General features: G+C 38.0%; 1 protein-coding gene across 1 annotated transcript in view; it reads right to left on the reverse strand.

Moving 5' to 3' along the window:
• The window catches only part of LOC116891084 (cGMP-dependent protein kinase 1), a 108,484-nt gene extending 83,979 nt beyond the window's left edge, over positions 1 to 24,505 (reverse strand). Inside the window, exon 1 of the mRNA XM_032891798.1 lies at positions 24,266 to 24,505. Coding sequence (XP_032747689.1) covers positions 24,266 to 24,408 — 143 coding nt within the window. The 5' untranslated portion in view covers positions 24,409 to 24,505. The remainder of the gene's footprint in view (positions 1 to 24,265) is intronic.
• Positions 24,506 to 24,956: the final 451 nt, after the last annotated feature.

The following is a 24,956-nucleotide window of genomic DNA, read 5'->3' on the forward strand; positions in this document are numbered from 1 at the left end:
TGTATACACACTCACACCTATCTATCTATATGTACATACACACACACACACACACACACAACAATGCCTTATTTTGGGTAACTTCCAGCTTTGAAATATGAACAATGCATATTTTTACACATAAATCTGGCTACTCAAATAGTGAATTTTCCATTTAAAACCAAGCCTATAAGAAGTAGCATGGTAAGGAGATATTTCTGCAGATTGAGGCTGACTGTTGCTGTCTTAAATTTGTAGCATCAGACCCCACAGCCACCTGTTAAACCTTTGATTTCTTTTCTGGAATAGTAATAACAACCACCACCACCACCACCACCGCAACAGCAACAGCAACAGCAACAGCAACAGCAACAGCAACAGCAACAGCAACAGCAACAGCAACAGCAACAACAGCAACAACATATCCTAGTTTAAAATATTAATATAAATAAAAGGCTTCAATAGAGAAAACAGAGATAGGAGGATTAGTTCAGAGTCAGTTCCAATCCCCATGAGCCTTTGACATGGGAGGCAAGGGTTCTACCACTGAGCTTTACCTCTGCCCTCTTTTCCCTTTTCCCCTTTGAGACAGGGCTGGCTTAGTCGTGCAGGCGTGCCCTGAACATGTTCTATAGACTAGGTGAGTCTTGAACATGTGATACTTCTGTTCAGCCTCTAGAGCAGCTGAGATTACAGGCCCGTGCTGCCAGGGTCAGCTCCAATTAACAACCATGTGAAGATCAAAGTGTGTCCTTTCCTGATCTTCTGGGGTTTCACACAGCTTCTTGGTACATCGGAGAAAAGGACTTGGTAACGTTTCTGCTCACCGGCTTGTAGGTGATAAAGATCGTCTTGTGCATGAGGTGAACTTACAGCACAAGTCGAGTCTGACAATGGCCAGTGCTGTGTGAATGAGGGACAGGAGAGCCAGTGTCTGCATCCACGCTCCCTTGCTCCCAAGGGTACGGACCCTCTCAAAGGTCCCAGGGGATGCTCCCTGTGGGTGTCAGGTCATGTTTATTTGGAGCGGGGTTTGACTCCACTGGGGATATGGAGTGATCCCAGTGAGGAATCAAGGCGAAGGCTTTAGAACAGTGGGCTCATTCATAATCTCCCGCTATGAAACTCAGACAATATTATACCACCTGTGTATGATTGGGGGTTCCCTCTTCCCCTTGATCTCTCAGATCACAAGAAAAGTAACTCAGATAGTCACTGAGTGTGTTTCCTAAGCTAAAAAGAAAATACAGAAAGACTGTACCTTATGCCTATCTCAAGGCCTTTGAAATTTTCAACTTCAGGCCATTAAGTATAGACGATCTAGTTATAGAATGTAGCAGGTATAATCTTCGAGGGGTAGAAAAGTTGAATTCTTGAGATATAGAGTTGGGCCAGCAAGGTTTATGTCAACTTGATACAAATTAGAGTCCTTTGGAAAAGGGAACCTCAGGTGAGAAAATGCTCTCACTATCTTGGTCTGTAGGCAAGCCTGAGGCACATGCCTTGACTGATTTTTGGTGGGGAAGTGGAACTCATGACTGGTGGTCCTGGGTGCTATTAGAAAGCAGGCTGAGCAAGTCTGGAGGAGCAGGGCAGTAAGCAGCACTGCTCTATGGTCTCTGTATGAGCTGCTGCCTCGTTTCCCGCCCCGACTTCCTTCTATGGCTCTAAGAAGAAAGAGAGCTCTTCCCTCCAAGTTGCTTTGGTCATGGGTTTTGTTTTTATCACAGCCATAAAACCCCTAAGACAAGGCAAAATCTAGTACCTTTTTTCCTCTAAAAGGTCAAAAAAAATTTCATCCTACACGTATCAGGCGATGATGGATGAGTAAGTAGCCTATCAAAACATATCCAGGGGTTGGGATTTAGCTCAGTGGTAGAGCGCTTGCCTAGCAAGCGCAAAGCCCTGGGTTCGGTCCCCAGCTCCAAAAAAAAAAGAAAAGAAAAAAAAACATATCCAGACCCCAATGTCAAGTGTAGAGAAAGGTACTTAAAAAATTTATGGGAAAAGATAGCTACTTTATAGTGGGACCAGGATAGAGGCAGAGTTAGGGGGAATAAAAAGACCGTATAGGATTAGAAACAAATCCCACTCACCACCAATAATCACTTCAGGTTTGTTCAGAATACCATTCTGCATAGTATGAAAGAGCAAGGAGCCATGATGTCTTGGGCTAGGTAACCAGTTAACCCTTCTTTGATAGGTTACCCACCTCACAAACAGTTACCTTACCTGGGAAAAGGGTCTTCGCAGTTTAGTTATTGATTGATTGATTGATCGATCAATTGACTGTTATTATCACAAGCACTTTCTGCATCTTAAGCAGGTATTCTACTGCTGAGATAAACCTCCCAGAAGCTGTGGCTTAGGTTACGGACTTAGGGACAAGGAGGATGTTACCGTGAAATTGTCTGGGTTGACCCTAAGTGTTATCTTATTTCTTTCTGAGACAACCTCTACCCTGTCCCCCTTTTCCCCCCAAAAAGTAACAGCATTGACAGAAAGCCATGGAAGAGAATTCTTAAACATTGTGCAGCTTTCCATAATTCATGGCTTCTGGTGGGGGTGGGAGTGTGGGGGGAAGGACTTACTTTTTAAGGGGATGGGTGGTGCTGGAACTTTGACCATGTTCCAGTGAGTATATGGTCAATACACAAAGTCAATCAATCTTCCTTCCTTCCTTCCTTCCTTCCTTCCTTCCTTCCTTCCTTCCTTCTTTCTAATGTTTTTGGGGAAGGAGGAAGTCACAAGGGTGGGAGCAAGCCTTGGATGACAGGGAAGTGATTGTGATCAGGGTACATAATGTAAAAAATCCTAAATAAGCAATAAAAATACTATGTTAAAAAAGAAATAAAATGAGTTATATGCACACACGTGCACACATACGTGCATACACACACATGTACACACACACACACACACACACACACACACTGAAAAAGCAAGTGAATACAGAAGTAAGACTGAATTGAAGCAGCCACAAACCAAGAAAAGCCAGACGCCCTTGGAACCCAGAAGGCAAGCAGTAGACTCTCCTCCAGCATCAGGAGTGTGGTCTGGTTGGGAATATGACCACATGGTATTCATTAATTGTGTCTGGGCTTTCATCTGGGAAAGAACAGATTTCTCTTAGGCCAGTCTGCGTGTGATTTGTTATGGAGACTATAGAAACTGAATATAATAACAAAAGTCCTTCTATTATTGTTTAATTATTATATATTTCCTTGGCTGTGTCTGCCTTCCTAAACTCATTATCAGACATGACGAGATTATTTTTCCTTTCTATTCAGTCAGAATGCACTTTGTGCCATTGCAAATACAGATTCTCCAACTTACTTTGGGAATCTTCAGTCCTAAGACTATGTGTATATTAATCATCAATGAAATTCTCAAACAAACGACTCCTTTACACGGTGCAAATATTTATGAGGTTGCATGGCAATTAGAGCAAGCAATTATACCCTTAAGAGACGCAGTTTTCAAGTTTATTATGCTGAAATTGTGTATTACAGATGTTCAGGTTTTAATGTGTGTCTATCTGGAAACTATCTGGAAAATGACAAAGTAACCAAATCACAAAAGACATTAGACAATATATGCCAACCGATTTGAATAGTTAAAGCACGGTGTTTGTGTTCCATCAGAGTTATGTGAACAGAATCAAACTCAGATCTGGTACGAGTAATGAAGCCCTGTGAGTTGCGAACTCCCAGGGGTATAAATGAAATCTGAAAATCCCATCTGGGCAGCAGGTTGTAAATTAACTGCATCGGTGCCCCAAACCATACCTCAGGTACCCCAGAGACCAGGAAAGGTTCATTAAGCATTCCAGGGTACAGTCACTAATGAGAAGCTTTGACAATCGTTTTGTATTTCATGCACACACGAGGTAATGTGCAAACACCATACTTCTCAACTTTCTAGCAGCTGAGTCCATGTCACTTGGGCCTCCTTGTCTGTATAATGGCAGTCTCCCAAATTGGTGTTCTTCAAAGTTCTAATACACTGACTCAGGGTTTAATACACTGACTCAGGGTTTAATACACTGACTCAGGGTGCGAGCCTCTGATATTGGAGGTCTTAAAGGTTTTCAAGTATAATAACCACATAGTACTAATGTTTAGCAAGGAAAACAACCAGAATTATCGAAATTACTTGGTGCTGTGGCCATGTCAAGTTTGGGTGACAGCTTCTCCTTGGAAGTTTTTCTCTTACTGGATGGAGCTGTATCTATCGGCATGTCAAGGACACACTGACATGTGTGTCCATGTTAGTCTCCTGTTCGTTTTATTCTGACTGTACTAAAGCAGGCTTGGCAGCAATGAGTGACAGAGTCAGTATACAGGGTTTCATCCTGACCAACATGTCTACTTGTTCATCTTCAGGCTGTCGCTGAAGTTCAACGCCGGCCTCATCACGTACCGAGGGTGGGAGGCGTCACAAGAGCAGGCAGAGGGCTCCAGTTCCTCTGGGAGCTTAACGATTAACCCATGAGCAGAAGCAGAGCGTAGAAGTTTCTGAATTTTACTACGAGATACGCGAAATATCTGAACGTCGAGGAAAGCCTTGTAGCTATCCATGACATGTCATGGGATTTCAATAGCGATCTGCCACTTTATAGCTTGGGCTTTTCAGTGAAGATTTATAGGAAAAATATCACCTTTAAGAAAACAGTTCACTTTCAAGCTATGCGAGGTGAATGGCTAGAATGTGTTAGTGCAGGAAGTGTATGAACTGTAGCATGGGTTTTGATTCTTCTGAAATGATTTTTGAACACCGTTCATCCGAAGAGAGGGTGGCACAATCAGATCCTTCATTTCTACGCAGGGGAGGCAAGCAGCACGGCCCTGCTATCAACGATAAAACCCCTAACAGCAGACCGCTTATTTGTGCTTTAGGTGGTAGCAACTTTATCGGAGAAGCAGCGGGGAAGGTTCTGGACCTGCTCAGCTTGCGATCTTCCCCTGCTGACCTGCTATTCATATATTATGACATTTACTCCCTTAACTGCATGAGGATTGGAAACGAAGCTCATCTAATGAATGTTACTCTTACGTCTAGTCAAGCGACTTGCTGGACCTTCGGAATATTAGACTTACCCCTCCACAAAAGAAAACACCTCGATTTTTTTTTCAATTCATCAGTCTATTTGTAAAGCAAAATGTTTTGACTGTTAATGTAATTGGTAAGTCGATTAACGACAACTTCGTAAATTCTAAACCTTTGGTACAGCTAAAAGCATTTGGATATGACGGGTTTATATGTGTTTAATTTCTTGTTATAAAGATGTCTACCTACTACAAAATTTATTATTAAAGACTAGTAAATTATTTTATCCTTTCTCTATTACCTCATTTCAAATTTGCACAAAAGAGAAATAAAATATATGCTAATTAAAAGAAACTCTTCCACCCTATCCTCTGAAATTCTGCCCATTCTGCAGAGAAAAAACAAATGTGCAGAAACCTTTCCATGTTGCTGTTGGGAAAAGTTCAGTAAGTATCTGATTTATAGTTAATTTTGTCATGAGTTACCTATGACTCTTGGACATTTATCAGAAGTGGCCTCACTTGCCAGCTATGCAAATAGGGGAGATATTTGACTATGTCCATTTCTTCACCAAGAAGATGGAATTTATAAAAATGAACCCCTAGCAAAGTTATAGTATGGTTGCACAAACAACCATGTACGGCACTTATTTCTTGTGCTTCCTCGTATTTTTATTATCTTAAACGACTATTGTCTAAAATGGTTACATACTTAAAGATATAGCTTTGCTAACTCTGTATTCTATAGGCATGGTGTGCGGTTTAATTAAGATCAATCACACAATCACAAAAGCGTAGTGGTTGTACTCCACATAAGACTTTCATAATTATTTCAAGGAGGTTTTAAAATATCATATCGCTCATATAATGAATTTCAAAGATCTTACATAAAGAAGCTTTATTTCTGTCACTACTGCTTAGTCTGAACAGGGTCTGTGTGCGCAGGATCCCCAGTGTTCTAACCAACATGGTTTTAGCAAGTCCACATTTAATTCACCAGCTAACACACACCCTGCAGTCTCTTTAGACAACTCCTGCTTTCATCAAACCAAAATGAATATCTTTCCTTGCTGCTAAATATATAGATTTCAGATGACTCCTGTCCAAGCTGGCTGACCTGGTATTCCTAATTTCTATATTAATTAATTTCCCCTCTAACTCTCTCCATTTTATGAAATTTGGATACTTTCTAGGGAATAAGGTCTCTGTCTTGGATGACAGATTTGCTGAAAACATCCTTCAGGTAACATCAGGTAAGATGTTAACCAAAGCCAGGTTCAAATGTGAGTGCAAGTTTTTATTTTTTGAATGTGCTGAACCAATGGTTTCATACATCACAATTAAGATCAATTTCCATTTTCTCTTCAGTTTTTTTTCTTGAATCAAACATCACAAGAGTAAACATTTCCCTGTCATATCCGGTGTATATGTGTGAAAACTGCACATTGTTAATGAATATCTGAGTGGCTGTCAGTTTTCAATTTAGATGATTCCACTATGGCAATTAATTCATTAACATTTAATTATTTAATCTATAATTAATTAAAGGCAAATTAAATGCAAAAACTGGCTATCATTCAGACATTCTGCAATTAGAAGCCACTAAGAATGACATCGACTTGTGAATTATTATTTCTAAGTGATCAATAAAATAGAACAAAATTAAAAAATATTTAAAAGATTTAGCTTGGTATAGAAAGATGGTTGAAAAAAAAATTAAAAAAAAAAAAAAGAAAGATGGTTGAGGGTAAAACAGCTGGGCAGTTTATGCCTGTAAAACCTGAACCTGGTAAAGTAAGATGGAGTACTGCAGAGAATCTGGAGCTAGCCTGGGCTACATAGTGAGTGCCAGACCAGCCTGGGCTACAGATAGAGACCCGGAATTCACACACACACACACACACACACACACACACACACACACAGAGAGAGAGAGAGAGAGAGAGAGAGAGAGAGAGAGAGAGAGAGAGAATCCAGCCCATATTGACTATGCCTTACAGCATCTAGCGTGAAATAGAGGAGAAGGTTGAACATTGCAGACTTGAGTGAATAAACGCCTTTCCCATTTTTGTTTCTTAGGAAAAGATTCAACTCAATGAGAGCAAAGGGTAATAAGACCAACCATGCAAAAAATACTTGATAATACTTCATGTTTACAGTTCAGTTTGATAAATACATAAAACATGCATCTATAGTGAAACACAATGCCGCCATTTGGTGGTAAATGTTTTCCAAATAAAATAAAAAGATTAAATCATGTGCATGGATTTAGGGTAAAGGGAAAACAAGCTAGCAAAAGTGACCAGAGACATTAAATACACTCGAAGTCATTTGTGCAATAAATACATTTCACATTTCTCTCCTTCTCTCCGTCTTCCCTCCCTCCCTCCCTCTGTTCATCTTTCCTTCCTCCATCTGTTTTTCTGTTTATGTGTCTCTCCACCCCCATCTCAATTTTGAGACAAGGGCTCTCTAGATAGTTCAAGGTGGCCACAAACTCACTGACATCCTCCTGCCTCATCCTCTGTGGTACCAGAATGGCTGGTGCATGCTGGTTTTCTTGTCTTTATTTTCTCATTTTGTGCCCCAGATAACAATTGTGAGGTAAGAAACACCTGTGCCATCGTCTACTTTGTCATCACAAAGCCATCTAAGCAACAACAATTTTAGCAAAATATTTCTGAATTTCAGTTCAGCGAATTGATCGATAGTGCTCTATGTAAGTTTAGTGTGAAACAGATGACACCTGCTACAATTTATTATAGTAAGTTTCACTTTAAGGAATCCCCCCACCCCCGGGAAATCCTGCTAATGATTTAACGTTCATTAACTCAGAGTAAAACATTTCATTTATTGCCTTGATCAGATGTCTGAGGCTTCTGTAGAGTTGGTACTGTCAAAGTCACTCTAAAAGTGGAAAAGATCATTACCTGGATATAATTTTATGCTATAAAATTAACAGTAGGTATAAAATAATGCTTTTCTAATTGATTATCACTGATATCACTTAGTGTAATTCACTTCTTCTCCCATAATGAGTTTTGTCAACAAAATGTCTCAGTAGTAAGTTTCATATTTTGAAAGACGGAGAGACAGAGACCAAATAACTGCAAACTTTAAGGAAGCAATAGTGGCCTTATCACTATTACTATAAAAATCACATGCTAAGCACATATTTAATTTTCTATCTATTACTTAAAGAGCTCAAAATTAATCCTATTAATTTTAAGTACTTTCTAATCCTAAGTATTTAGTCCCCTGATCATTACATTTTAATAGTGGCCATCTTGCCCCATTCCTTATTGGCATAACCATCCTGTTTCCATGGCAACTGTAGAGAAGAAACAATTGAAGGTAGAACATGGTCATTTTAGATGGACACTGATCAGGTTGTTTTCTTTTATGAGTCCTAGTTATTCATGCAGATAAGAGTGTGGACAGTGGGCTCTCACACGTACTACACAGCAGTGGTTAATCTTTTAAGAGCAGGAAATTCTATTTCCAGCTGGAGAAACGTCACCCTTTATGTGGAGATTTGGTTATTTGGTGCTGAGTTGCAGGAGTTGCAGAGGGAGATTGTTTTTCTGTTTGTATATTTTATGGAACCATTTGAAAATTCTGCTGGAAAAAAATTAGAGTGGCAGCAACCTTTAGAAGCAGTTATCTGCAAACTCTGGATCCATCCATTTTAAACTTTACCTTCAATGCTTGATGAAGGAAGTTTTCTAATATAACTGCGAGCATCACTGCTAACATTGTGAGCTTGCATCTTGAAACAGACGGGAATGAGTCAAGGCATCTTGGCTTAAGCAACACATACACTTGAAAGCTTAGAAATGAAGAAGCCTTGTTGCAACCTTTCTGAAGAGAAGTAGCCTGGGTTCCTTGAAAAACTTCTGGGGTAGAACTAGGAGAGCTATAGCCCATGATGAGTCTAGATCATCTTGCTACTCAGAAAGCAATAGTTAATCACTATTGACATTAATTATTGCTATATTCATAATCCTGTGAATACATAAGTACAAAAGGACTATATTATATTCATACAGCATTTTAACATTTCGGAAAATGCTTCAGACCCATTTGCCCATCGCAGTAATAGTGTAATTGGTTTTAATTGAAGGCATTTGAATTTTCCAGATTCTCTGACATTTGGGTGGTTCTCATAATTTGAGCATTTAAATTACTGCTGCATTTAAATTACCCAGAAAGCAACTAATGATTCATGTCAAGAGGAAGCAACAAACCAACCCGAGGGAGCTTCAAGCAGAAAATTACTGAATATGTTGAAAATATACTTAAACATAAAAATCCATGAATTCATAATGATACAGGAATGTGCAAGAAAAGAAAATTCAAAGACCTCCCTTGTCACTAAGAAAGAAGCAGGGCACCAATTACTTGGTGTGCAAACATAACTAACGGAAAGGAAGAGCAGACATTGGCCTGCCCGTCTTGATGGAAGAGTTTCAGAGTAAACTATGGATTAAATTTCTGCTAGATGAGGTTAAAGTTTTTTAAAGAGAAGAATTGCAGCTAATAGGTATTGAAGGGAGGGTGAAAACGGACGGTGATCATTTAAAAACAAAAGGAGATAACCGACAGGTGTCACCACAGCATTTCAAAACATTCGACTAAGGTTGACGGGAGACCGTCACAAAACTGCAAGCTTCTATCCTTCCAGACAGAATCACCGTAAGGTGGTGAGAGGCAAAGTGAACAAGCACAAAAGGTTTTCCATACTCATTGAACCACCTAAGAAACTTCTTTTGTCAATGTGTTGAACATAAACGTGGTCAGTTTATAGCCAGAAGCAAAGTCCACAGCACTATTCAGCAGCAAGAAAACAATCGGAAGTGATAGATCTGCACCAGGAAACCTGCCTCAGTTTACCAATCTACTAGAGTTTCTTCGGGAGTGCTCCTGTGATAAAGGACCCTCAATAGATCGTACAACATACAGCTATATGTAATTATATTTTTACAATAAGTCAGAATCGTCAACGTTAACAGGATTATGTCACATTTCTGTAGCATTTAACATGTCAGAAAATGCCGTAAAATATATTTCCCTCTCTCAGTAACAGGGTAATTGGCTTTAATAGAAGGCATTTGAACTTTCCAGGTTCTCTGATATTTCAGTTGTTCTTATAATTTTGAGTATTTAAATGACTGTTCTTTGCCTTGTACGAGTTGTATTGATAAGTAAAGAGTAAAGACTGAAGTAATGAATACAAATGAGATCTCATTTTATAGTTTAGATCGATATGGGATTTAGGTGGTTTTCCTGGTCTTCAGTATTACTAAATGCATGATAGCAAAACTAATTTGGAGCATTTGAATTTTCTGGTTGGGTTGGGGATTTAGCTCAGTGGTAGAGCGCTTGCCTAGCAAGCGCAAGGCCCTGGGTTCAGTCCCCAGTTCCGAAAAAAAAATTTCTGGTTGTTGAGAGGTTTTGCAAATGAGGGATTATGTTATATTTTACAGTAAGTGGACATTATAATCCAATAAATACAAGAATCGGCCCATAGTATAAGCTTCATGTGATCCATGTGTTTCAAGTTTCATATTCGGAAGAGCTAACTGGGATCCAAGCAACACTGTTACTAAAGAGCGGGCTCTAATTCAGCAATAGTCCCCAAACACGGAATGAGGTTTTCTTTTCGTTATTCTTGCATTGATAAGCATGATCCAACTTCAACGTGGTCAATGCCATTCATTAAGATGATGTGAGAGCCTAGCAATGGTCACCTAATTCAGTAACTGCAAAGAGAAAAACAAGTTGGTACACCAGGTCCTGAAAGGTCAAGGGAAAAGGGAACGCCTGTCTATGTTCAGCCCTTTCAGCCACAACCATATACCCGCAGGGGTTGAACTGTTGAGTATAAAGATTAAAATTTACTTGTACCAAAGATTTATCAGCAGCCACATCTTATAAAATCATAGATGAAAGAATTAATAAGTATCCAAAAATAAATTTATAAATCCTTCCTTGACTTAAAACTCCCTTTTTCTTTTCAAAGAATAATGTTTAATTAAAATAGATAAACTCTTAGGATGACAGAATTGCCCCTCTTACGGGCTCAGCCTGCATTCCATCATTCCCCTCTGACAAAATGGCACCACAACTATCATTATAATTATTGGATATTTTTTATTAGAAGTTAAGTTTCCCAATGGGAGAGAACTTACCTTCTACTTTGTATTCTCTTTGCCTACTGCGTGGTTTGCATTTTAAATTTTAAAGCATTATCTTACTCTAGTCCTCACAATAACGACGTTCTAGTCTCTGATTATGGGCCAACACTAGATGGGTGTGTGCTTAGGATACTGAAAGATGTTATAAGATGGTTCCTGGGTGGTTCGTTTATATTTATACGCCACAGCAGGACATCGAAAGATGAAAGGAACAATTCTATCCACCTTGAGCTGAGTGAACCATTGAGTTTAATTGGGATGACTTATAAATAAGAACATTAATCCAGAGTTCCTTACAGGAATCTACAAACAGCTAGACCATGTTGGAAGATTCTCTTCTCATAGCAACTGTTAACCTTCTATACATCCTTAGGAAGTAGAGGGGCCTCTGGAGCCTCGTGACTCTAGTGACCATTGCCCTGCTCATGGTTACATTGTCACTGCTATGATTTAGCAATTGCCATAAGTATCTGGAAGAAACATCATACAATGGATGCATGCTCCTACTTCCCTTTCTTTCTTGCCATATTTTCCTTTTTGATACAATTCTACACGTTTTTTAAAGCAGCTCTGTTTAAGTGGGTTTCATTTTTATTCAAATTTTAATGTAGAGGTGGGCTAGGGAGACAGACGTGCCTATGAACACAGGCAGGTCCTGAGGAAGCCAGAAGAGGTCATTCAGTGCCCAGGAGTTAACAGGCAGTTGTGTGCTCTATGATATCTATGCAGATGAGCTGAACCTCAGTTTTCTGCAAGAGCAGTTTGTGCTGTAAACCACTGACTCTTCTTTTCATCCCTCCAAGGTAACTAATGAGCATGGAGGACAGTATATACTCGTTGGGCGATGCATGAAATGCGAAAACACATAATTCTACTTTTGCTATGTTACAGTGACAAATACCATGACCAAATGCCACTTAGGGGAGGGAAGGTCTATTTTGGCTCACAGGTTAGAGCCTATCAACGAAGGAAATCAGGGGAGAAACTCAAGCCCAAACTCGAAGCCAGATATGCCTGCTATCCCATAGAGCATTATTTGTAGTCAAAGGATTTGAGTATTTTACAGCCAAAAAAGAATAGTATAAACTATAGATAAAACTGCTTGGTAGCTGGCGTGCTCATGAGTTCATGCTTAGCTGGCTTTCTTATAGAGCACAGGACCACCTGTCCAGGAAACGGTGCTACACACCATCGACTGGATCATCCTACAGCACTTAACAAACATTCCACAGCAGACGAACCCACAGGCCAACCTGAGCTAGGAAAGTCCTTGCGAGACTCCATTCTCAGATGAATCTTGCTGGTGTTAAATTGCAGACAAAGTTAACTAAGACACATTGGTTGCTTCTTAAAGAATGAAAAACATAAATATCGCAACTAAATTGGGAAAGAGGCAATGCTCTTAGCCCTTGATTACGTACTTTAAATTTCCTTCTCCAGTCCGCATGACAAAGTCACCTTTTGTCCTATCCATCCCTTACATAGGCACATGAAAAAATTCTGTTTATGTAAATCTATTTCCATATTTTCTTTCTTAATATGGTGCCAGGTTTTGAAATTATAGCCCAAGAAATTATATGAATATAAAGAAAACTCATTGCACCATACCAAGTCATTACATTTTGAGGCTATAACGGTAACACCCAGTATTAAAAAAAGAGCCAGTCAACAATGCACTTAATCAAAATGAGTGTTTTTCTGGCTTCAGCTAATCCACCAATGCTGACATCTTAAACCCAAAGATTCAGCATCTAATGAACCAGATTCTAGCAAATTAATTTTCCCATAATTCATTTTAAAATTAAAAACCGAAGTCTGACAATTCTGACATGTGATGCTATTGCTAAACCTAAACATTTCTGTTGGAGTGGAGTATTTTTTTTTTCTGTATCTACTAATAGCGGGTTTTCAGTGTTTCACCCTATAATTCTATCCTGTTCCCCAGTGTCTTCTTGACAATGCATAGAAGTATGGCTGTGACACAGAAGTTGAGAGTTGACGCAGTGCTGACATCCAGGAGACAAAGGTCAGTGGTTAAACACCCTGCATCCTATGAGACATTCTCCCCACATTCAAATGTTGGAATCATCCAGCCTGAAATGGGCCTAATACAGCTAGCTGTGGTTATTCTATAATCACAAATAATGTCGACGGGCTGGCTTATAAAATAAGCTTATCAATAAATGTATTGAGTCATACTGTTTCTGAGACCATTATTACATTTATATGGTGAAGATTGATGGGCAAACACAATCATATTAGAAAGCAATTGGTAATGTGAATTAAATAATAGTGTAATACATTAGCTGATAGCAGTGATTCAATTCTAAAATATTCTACTCATTACATGGGAAATTGTACAATACTATTTAAACTATTTCAGTAGTCTACACATGATCAATATTAGCAGATTCTTATGATATAATAATAAAATGAGTTTCCTGATTTTTTAATTTACTTGAATATTGACATTATTTAAAAAAAGGTAAGTATTTTAAAACAAGATATTATGTGAATGTATTTAAATAACTACATATGTAAAAGAGAAATTATGTAAATTAACATGTTTTGCCTTCAGTCAAATGGAGAAACATTGGTCTGAGAGTTTCTGTTTTTAAATATTATGTTTAGTTTTTAAGTACACGTGTACTTGACAGAGAAAAAATTACTTTGAATTTTGTGAACCAGAGAACCCTACACTGAAAAATGCAGTTGTTTTTCATGTTATAGTTAATGATATATGCTTATGTTTAATAATTGAGGGATCATAGGCATATCTTCATAATTATAGGCATATGTGTCTTCACAAAATGTCTTCTTAAAACATGCACCATTATTGCCAAGAAGTGCATGCTGACAGGAGCCTGATATAGCTGTCTCCTGAGAGGCTCTGCCAGAGCATGACAAATGCAGAGGAAAATGCTCACAGCCAACCATTGAAATGAGAATGGGGTCCCCATTAGAGGACTTAGAGAAAGGACTGAAGGAGCTGAAGGGGTTTGCAAACCCATAAGAATGATACCAATTAACCAGAGCTCTCAGGGACTAAACCACCACCCAAAGACTACACATGGACAGACCCATGACTCCAGCTGCATGTGTAGCAGAGGATGGCCTTGTTGGGCACCAATGGGAGGAGAAGCCCTTGGTCCTGCCAAGGGTGGATCCCCCCAGTGTAGGGGAATGTCAGGGCGGGGAAGCAGGAAGGGGTGGGTGGTTGGATGGGGGAACACTCTCATAGAAGAAGGGTAGGGAGAGGGAATAGGAGGTTTATGGCCAGGAAATCAGGAAAGGGGATAACATTTGAAATGTAAATAAAAAACATCCAATAAAAAACCCATGCATCATTATTCAGTATTTTCCTTCTGTGAAAAGTGTAGTGTTTCAGAGACACTCTACTGCTATCTGTCTCTGGATCATGTAACCTTATGACTCATCTCTGTATATTGGCTGAAATGTGCACAAATATAATTCAACACTTCTCTGGTAACTCTGCTTCCTTTAACCTCATCCTGTCCTAGCATGTGAATTTATTTCTCTGATACTCACGTTAATGCGACACTTATGTTAATGCAAAAGAAAATATTAAGCACTCGGAAATAGTCTACTGAAGAAAAGGCCGGTACCACCTCCTAGTTTACACTGTGGAAACTCCTGTCTGTCTTTTGCTCTCTGCACATATAGATGTGGATGGCTGTTCATTTTTGAGCCGGCTGGAAAACTTTCGAGCCTACTTAAAATGCAAAGTTGACAGACAATCTAAGCATATTCTTCACCGCTCAGTTAATTGTTTTTATAATAAAGTTAACAGGTTTGAGTGAGAAACCTCGGCATCTACATGAATAATTTCCACTCTAATGTGGTGAGCAGAGAATCTGGTTTAGGAAAACATACTCTTTGAATGAAATCGACAGTTCTGTAAATCAAGTTTATTCCCATAACAGGCATAGTATGATAAAAAAAACCATAATTTCTAAACCATATAAACAAACAGCAGATGGAGAATTGCTTCTAGACCTAAGTCTTCCAAGCCTTTAAACTGAAACTGGTCTCGGAGTCAATATTTTTCAGAAGCTGTCTTATTTTCTTCTCAAGGACATTGGGATTACAACACCCCAATGTGCTCAACCACTAAATTTGTTGTGAGATCTAAGGCACTTGCTCCAAGTATGGAAACTAGAGGAATCAGACCTGTTTTGTAAAAGGGGGAAGAGCCCGGTGCCTGGTGATGGATGCACTCTATAAAGCTGACTGATTCCTGTGATTTATGCAGTCAAGGCCAATGTGTGATCCATGCAAATGGTTCTGAAACACAGCCATGCTCCAATTCGACATTGTGTCGTTTTCAAGTAACAACTTAAAAATGTAAATTAATATCGAATATTATGTTCATTGTATCAAAACTGATTTGTGCTGCCATTTAAGTCATTACTTAAAAATGATTTCTCTCTGAAAGGATTCACGGGGAAATATTACCATAGCATTTTCTAGTTTAGAAAGTACTCTATAATTTTCTAATGGCTTTTTATTGAAAGATAGCCTGACTTATTATCATATTTAAATTTCATCAGACAGAGGAAACTTCTGTGCATAGCAGTGAAAATGAAAAATTCTGTTTCTATGAGCTAATTTAACTCTTCTGAAATTACCATAACTAACTGCAAACAAATAGACATGATATTTTATATAAACATGTTAAATAATGTAAGGACTACAGCAATACTTAAGATTAGAAAAGTGAAGAAATGTAACTTATTGTCCAAAAAACACACATAGCTATTTGTTCATCCTTAAGTCTGCTTTCCTTTTTATTATAATTTTTCAAAAATACTTTCTAACTGAAAACTTGTAAATTAAAGAATATCACATACCCAAATTAACCAGTTGCAAAGTCTTTACATCTCATCCAACTTCTATACAATAAGAGGAGCCATTGTTAAAAAAAAAGCTGTAGAATTTCATATTGGATATTTTACTTTCATTATCAAATATATTTGATTACAATTATCCATCAACAAAAATTAAAAATCCATGAGAGTTAGAAGTAGGGAAACCATTAGCTTTATATCCTCTTTGATAGCCTGTATTCATTTCCTGCATTTAATCCTTCCACATCCCTAATATTTAATGTTTGCACGCACACACACACACACACACACACACACAGACGTATGTATATATACATATATACACATCATTGGCTAGATTCCATGAATAAAGGAGAACATGCATTTTTAAAGACTGTATGACCATGCTTAATATTAAAAACTTTTAGTCAACCCTATCTTCTTGCATCTACTTGAGAGCTGAATAGTAAGCCCTTTTTTTTTTAAATATAAATCACTTTTACTTTATCCATTGATCTGTTGATGTACAACTAGGTTGATTCCAATTCTGTGCTCTATTGAAAAAAGAATCAATAACATGGTGAAGGGGTGCAAATATCTCTATGGTAGGGTATCGAGTTACCTGAGTATCTGCCCAGAAGCGAAATAGCTGGTCATACAGTAGGTCTATCTACAATGATTTGAAAACTCCAAACTGATTCCCATATGGCTGTATAGATTTGCAATGCCACTGTCAGGGACCTAGGGTTCCTTTCTTTCCACATCCTCTCAAACATTTGCTATCAGATTTATGGATAACAGCCTTTGTGACTGGGGTGAGGTGGCATTCCAAGGCAGTCTTAGTCTGTGTTTTTCTCATTGGCTCGTGAGACTGAACACTTTTAAAAATAGTTATTGGCCAATCGTGTTTCTCTGCGTAGAGGCTCTCTGTTTAGCTCATTCACCCATTTGTTCTTTTCTCAGAAGAAATAAAGAAAGGTGGTAATAGAGTAATTTGTCTGTATTCATTAACCAAGTAAGCAGAAGTAGGATCTTAGTTATTTTCTCTCTGTTAACTGGAAAAGGTTGCACGCAAAGACATCCCGGGATTCCCATCTATAAAGTCTTGCTACTTGGGGAGTCTTAAAGGCAGGCAGAGTGCAGAAGAACTTAGCAAACGGCCTTTGAGAGCTTTACATTTTTAAAAATAAAATAGATCGAACGTTTCTGTCTGGGGCTAAGTAGTTTTAGGTTGAACTCACATTCGAAAGGTGCAACTGAATCAACCTCACTGTCCTTGAGAGAGGAATTGACGTCCTGCTCTTTGAAACCTCAAGCCACACTAAAGTATCAATGTTTCTATTGGTGGTCATAGTCTATAGCCCTTCTTAGCCAGACAACACATCCTGGAATTCAAAAACAAACAGCTCTTGCGTGGCTAAAAAACCAATCTCGGGGTCAGGTGCTCCAAAATTTTCTTGTTTCCTCCCATTAGCTCTGCATAAGATAAGACAATTTTGATTGTCAGACTTTGGGACTATCCTCTGACAGCTCAACCTGCAAGTGGTCAGAAAGTTCCAATTCTGGTACGAGGACTAGTTTCACAAGGCCACTTCGCAGTTTTCTTTAATTGGCGTGGCGTTCTCGTTTGAGAACAGGATATTGCTCCCTTGAATTCTTTCCACAGGGGAAGAAACAATTTTCTAGGCCCATTTCCCTGAGAATTGCTTAGATCAAGGCTGAGTTGTTTAAAGTAAATTGTTGATAAGATTGTGGGAATGCTAAGATCTTTGTTGCTAGAAGCCTGAGAGAGAGAAAAAAAATAATCTAATAAAGAAAGGGGGGGGAGCCCAAATTTCAAAGTCTGTGTTCAAAAGAGCAGCCCCTTGTGAACTGGATTGTCCATTTGAAATCATATTTTTATTAGATGCTAGATGACCCCAAGGACATTGCTACCGAGCAATCCAGCCCTGGGTTCTGATTTGCATGGCCTCTTGTGCCACTAACAACACATCCGATGAGTTAATGATCAAAGGCCTGAGGAAGATCTGATGCCGGAGAGCAAGGAGAAACAGCAGCAACCTCCCTATGACAAACAGACTGAGCAGCTAAAGGCCATCTCCGCTAATGAAATGGAAGGAGAGGCCATCTTTCATTGCCGTCACATGATATCAAGCAACAAGGCTCGCCACCGAAAGTAATTGGGAAAATACCAAACAGATGAAAACGTTCTTTTGCAAATGAGCTCGTAAACAGAACGGGAGCTTTAAATCAATGAGCACTAATCAGGAGAATAAGATTGTTTCAATAGAAAGTTGAGGGATTGGTGCACATGGTCCAATATTCTGGTTAATTCTTACCAAGGAGGGGCAGAGAGTGGCTAAGCTGTTTTAGTGTTTAGTGACAGTAAGTCAGCTCTCTGGTGCCTGTCATAGTTTTGGATGTTACTGTTTTCTCACACAGTGCGAGCTGGGCTCATTTTGCATCTTGCTTTGTTTTCCTTACCTTGATTTTCTTTTCCTTTGTTTACATTGATTCTTCTGCCTGTGCAATGTGAATCTATTACATGTATCCTGTTACTGAACTCAGACACTTCGGGTAATGAAGCCCTAAATCAGAGAGGGCTGTAAGTAGGACTCACTCACTCTCTCCTGGTCAGAGGTGACCAAACAAGGCCCACATACCATTACCACACACAGTAACCAAGCCCAACCCCCTTACTCAGAGAAAGAGTGACCCTTGTCATGTATTATGAGTCACATATGCCCTGCTTCCATAGGTCAGTAATGTAGCATAGGTCACAGATTGACTAAGCCTGCTTCCTGGCTGGGCAAGACCTTCCCATTCCCTGGGAAATCTTTAAAAGTAGGACTCGCCTTGCTTTATCCTGCAAGGCAGAAACTCTCCTTTAGAGTCCTCTTGTTCCGCCATATTGCTTATTGTTAATTTTAATAAATCTGTCATCTAAACCATGATTTGGCTCAGTGGCTCTTTCTTGAACATCTGCTCCATTCTCTCCCTAAAATCCAACATATTTATTTAGGGAACAATGCATGGAAGTGAAGTGACTTGGTTCCCTGTGGAAGCGGTGGGGAACATGGCTAACCAGAAAGGTCCTGGTGACGTTTGCCTTTTTATTCTGTTATTTTGACCTATCAACCCCACTGGACCAAGACTCATTCCTCTGTTCTTGGTCTCAGTGCAGCAGACACGTCTGGTTTTCTTTGTACGTCTTACATCTCTGTAGACTTTCCTGATTGTTTCTCCAGACGTTCAAAGCTAAATTTCTCAAGGATGGGTTCCCTAGCCTCATGCTCCGCCTACTCTGCATTGTCACTGGTTCCTTCTCCATTTCAGTTGTCTTTTGCCATTAAGTGCTTCTTATTCTGAAATCCTCTCAGTACATCTTTGCCTAGCCCACTTCAACTAATGTCTATGTAGCATCCACTAATTACTCAGGATTCAGTTCAAATGTCTTGAAAATGTCACTTCATCATAGAAGTCACTATGTTTGGTTGTCTTTCTCACACCGAACCAAATACATCAGGAAAGCGATGAATGTGTCTGTTTTAGTCAGTATTTGGGAGGGGGGTGTTGTGGGCATATAGAGAGTTATCTGTTGAATAAATCAATGTATATAAAGAAATAAATGAACATGGGTAAGACTGGTGGTGCACAGGGGACTATGAGGGAGTATTGGTTTATATAACAGGTAACATCGCAGGTTATAAGGAATGTCTATACTTCCCATGGGCTTTTATAATGATGATGAGATTCACATGGAGAACAATATTAGTTCTCATCAACTTAGAGCATAACTAAACTTATTATTTCAGCTACCAGAGTGTCTCAGCAGAAGTGCCTAGGTAAGAATATCTCCAGACATCAAGAAAAGATAGCAGATAGAACAGGTGGTAAACGGACCAACTGGTCTAAAACACTGTAACTTTTCTACCAATGCATGGCACAGGGCAATTTGCACAGCTGGATGGACCATGTGTGATGTGGCTCTTGCTATGGGCGGAGGCTTTCTTTTTGGTGTTCTGCTTTTAGATGTGACTGAGAACTTATAATCAAAAGAAGAATGAACTGAATTGGTAAGGCTTTACCTTGAATCAATCTAGAAAACTAAGTTTAAATTCCCTGTGTTCGCAGTACTGACCACCAAGATGTCAGCAGAACAGAGAATGCTGTTGTATGGTTTACAATGTGATGAAGCCAAGTGGAGCAAAACAATATGGGAAACATGTCAAGTGTCAGGAAAACAGAAAGGCAGTTAGGAGCACATGTTAGATCGCCTTGGTTGGCTTTCTTTTTCTTTCTCTATCTTGCCATATTGTTTTTATAAAAAGTAAAGGTATAAAACATTTTAATAAAAATAAACCGTATCACAAATGAAAACAGTATTACATTTTTTTTGTCTACTTTATGCCCTCAAACTGAGACTATAATGATGGCTAATGTGAGCTGTGCTGAATATAATTTTTGCTGTAAAGGTTTTTATGATAAGCTAAGTTCAGTGTGTATGTGCAGTATATATGAATTCAGATTTTTATTTAGAAAATAGGAGTTCTTTTGCCTGTTGCTTCTGAGTATAATGTTTATCACCAAATACATCGATGCTATGCTAATAAAACATATTATTTAATAAAAAACTCTTCTGTCAAAAGGCTCAAAATAATGAAATAAAACTTTTACTTTTATATTTATGGACAGTCGTGATTTTAAAAGACAAGCCTTCTACAAGGATGGAGGTAGGATATCAAAATCATATGACAATAATTGCCATAACTTGTTTGTAAAAATATGGGGGTGAAAACAACCACTGACTAATATATCAGTTTTCCTTCAAACTATAACATATTCCCTAGTATTGGAAAATGTGTTTTGTGTCAGTTATGCACATTATATAGTACCATGGAAAACTCATACTAAGTAAAGTTATAAATGCTTTTTATCAAGTGAATGAGTGTCCTTGCAGCAAAAATGATATGGACATATCACTGCATGGGCTACTTTATATTCTAAGTGATGGCCAGTGATCCTTAATTTTGATACTATATTTTTTTCTCCCAATATTTGTGTCATATTTTACAAAGCAAAGTCTTTAGTCAAGATTACCAGCAATTAAGAGAGGCTGAATGTGCCATAAAATAAAGTTTTTTTAATAAAGAATAAAGTAAGAAAAGATGTATTGTGGTATAGGCAGAAGACACATATCCTTCAGGAAAAGAGTTTTTGCCAACTTTTCAATAGGGTGTTTCTTTCAAGCCAATTTTCCTGGACTGATTGATCTATGTGCTTGCTGTGGGTTTTCTAAGAATAGCATGCATAGCTGGGGCAATCAGTCTGCCACTGAGCATTGTGTTAAGTAGATAATGAGTTCCTCACCTCTGAGTTTTAAGTATCCCAAAGGAATGAGTTATTAAAGTCATTCCAGTTTTATCTCTCCTTCCCCAAATAAGAATAGACATAGAAAAATAACCATTTCACATGGGTAAGTAACATGATCATTTTAATGGGGATTTAGGAAATATTAGCCTTAAATTTCATGACTTTTGCAAAACCAAAGGGGACCTTGAAAACAATTCAGTTCACACAGTGGAGTTTAATCATCACCTCAGCTGTGCCTGCTCTGGGCTTCATGGTCTATATAGAAATATAAAGGCATTAACAGAATCATCCAGGAAATGTAAATCAATTACAGGATGTCCCCAGGTTCCACTGTACATGTGAACCTTTAAATATTCCTTAAGTAGCATGTGAATGTACAATGTATTCAAAGGGAAAAAAATCAGTGGAAGAAAGAGGCAACAGTGGTAACACAGATGCTGAAGTTTGCCCATGCAGCTAAAAAGCTTACCCTGCAGAAACTTGAGTTAGCTTCCTCCAAGTTAAGGACATATGATTAAGGGATGGCTACAACTTCAGACACCTTCATATGTTAGCACTAGTGTTAACAGTGTAAAAGACACCACAACAAATAATCTAACATCTGAGATAAGGCAATTTCAATGAATAAACTTATTATTGCTCTGCCTAGAATTCAGATCAGGGGTTTGTTAATTTGTTTGAATCAAACTATTTATACTTTCTAAATAATCATTAACACTAAAGATTATTAAGAAAAAATTCACTTGGTCTTAGTAATAAGCAGGCAATTTAAGATAAATGTATTCTGAGTGAAATTTGCTAAGACAATGTGTCTTCTGAGGCAGCTTATCAATCAGCAGGGCATCTGAACAGTGATCTATTCATCTGCCCTTATCAGATTAGTAGCTGATCTAATCAGAGGTCTCTATAACCAAGTTTGGTCCAGCAAATGGTTGATTTAATTGGTGACTAATCTGACTAGTGATTGATCCCTTCTGGTTGCTGACTCAATCTATGGCTTACCAAATCAATAATTCCCATCAGGTCGATTGTTATTGATTAGGTCAGTGACTAATTTAATCTAAATTTGAACAAGTCACCACCTATAAAAGAGTAACTTATGTGAGGTGATAGATGGGATAATTGGCTTAATTACTGTGACCAGATTCTCATTGATACCTATATCAAATCATGTTGTATACCTCAATTACTGTATGTTTGCTTCATATACTATAGGATATGAAATGTCAGGTTTTTTTTGAGTGAAAGAGAAGGTTATGAAGACCACTGTTTTTTTACAAAGTAAATAACATTTTTGAAATTACAGATTCTAACATTCCAAATTATAGGCTAGCAAATCTACTGGTAAGATAAACATATTGGGAAGGACCTTGATGAAGACAGTCATTTTATTATTTCTTTGTTCCTTAACCATAACTGTTTGGCCAAACTGATAGTGTTTTATAAAAAGGTATCTATGAATATTTTCTAGCCTAAGTATAACTTGATGATATACTATATAAACACAACAACTTTAACTTATATAAGATTAAAAAGTCCTTAGTCATGTAAAATATTTTATAATATATCTGGAATAATTAATATTTGTTTTCAGAGTCATTTGTAAAATTAAAGTATGTTTCCAAAGGTTCTTTCAACAAGGCCATCCACCTTTGTAGCACTTTGCAATTTACAAAGATTGCTTTTATCATAAGGTCATCAATTAAAATGCAACAAAAGCTACCACTTTAAAGAAGGGCTAACTGAGGCTGTGAGAGAAGTATTGGGAGTAGTGCTCAAGAGGGATAAACAGGAGCAAAGGGTTTTTCATCTTTGTTCAGATTCATATTACAGTGTGACAAATGATGGCCAAATCTTCTTTCTAACTGTCTGAATCCATTTTAGTATACTTGTTTCCTTACTCCCTAAAAGTACAGTGTAGGAAAGTGAATCCATGAATGTTCAGGTTTCATAAACCATCACACAGTTACTCCTACAAAGTCAGTAGATCCTGAGCAGAGTCTCGTTTACAGTCACTTCTCCATCACTGATAATTAAGGCTGGCAAAACCATATGTTTATGAATATTCATATGTATATGAATGCAGCTACACTATGTTCTATAAGTTAAGGTAGCTGCTCATATTTTTAAGTTGGCCATCAGTCACCTTACTTACACATCTGTATGTATTCAAGAGGTTAACATGGAGTATAATTCTTAATATATTACTCCTAGTTCGAATGTTATTTTCATGGATATTTAGAGTGAAATATTTTATTTCTTTTGTGTTTTAGGTCACTACAAATTTGGTAATCAAATTTTGGTGTGAACTATGGACTTCACACTAAATTTTATCTATCTAATAGGCTATGAAATGTCAGTTTGTATTGAGTGAAAGAGGAGAAGATTATAAAGACCACTGTTTTCAAAGTAACTAATATTTTTGAAATTACATTTCAAAAGAATCTTGAATATATCAAGTCTGCCAAAAAGCTTTGGCAAAGCTTTGTTTTATAGGAAGTCATCCTTGTAAAAAAAAATTACGTTTAGCATCAGAAGGTATTTTCAGTCTGACAATTACGTTTTATTGTAATTGTTTACATCGGATTTTAAACTATCACTTACCTGCTTGAGTGGATCTTCACAAAGGATTTCATGTTGAAAAGAACCATTATAAGTAAGCACATTGTGTAACACATGCATTGTTTACTTAATTTTTCTTTTAAGTAATCAAGTTTTTACTGCCAGAGTACTTGACATGAAGTCCAAATATTTGGTGTTATCTTAGCAAAGTCATTTTTTTATCAAGATGAAGGAAGTCCCCAAAACAAATCTCACTTACTTTGCTTTCGCTTCTGCATCCTCATATGCTTTGTTAGAGACATCGTCCAGTCCTCCAATTAAATGCTTGAAAGAGCTGTCAGAGGAAACCCAGAGTGATAGTGTTAAGTCCTCTGCAAAGTGGGAAGGATGCCAACCAGTCATTAATAGTGAAGTGATTTAAAGCCATCCTTAAAAATGTAAATTCAAACAATCTAGTAGACTGCTAAGAAACACACCAGACAGCAGACTCCCATCTGATTGGATGATAAACACTATGAGGTCAGGGGCCTCTTCTAGCTGGTCAACCCCTGTAGTTAACACCTAGTCACATTTGACACGCGTGTCTAGCAAAAACAGATACGGAGCCTATACTAATTGTGAGTCAATTTCTTATCTAACTGATATAACAAAACCGGCCAATAAGGGAAGTCTGTCAGTAAACCAGGATTAATTTTTGTCATTTTTAATGGAAACTGTAAAAGGCAACCCATAGGTGCATCTCCAATGAAAAGAAAGCAAATAATCATTGACAAAGTAAGAATTGTAGAAAAGTGAAAATAAATTGACTTTGGGATGAAGTAGGAAGGTTAACTACTTAAAGTCCATCTCCTCAATACCTACTCTATATCTAGAACTGTCTTTAGATTTATTTTATAGAATGAAGTATTATCTATCATATGATTAAAATATAAAATGCTATAGAAAATAAG

Source organism: Rattus rattus, chromosome 2 (genome assembly GCF_011064425.1).
Source record: "Rattus rattus isolate New Zealand chromosome 2, Rrattus_CSIRO_v1, whole genome shotgun sequence".
Lineage (NCBI taxonomy): Eukaryota > Metazoa > Chordata > Mammalia > Rodentia > Muridae > Rattus > Rattus rattus.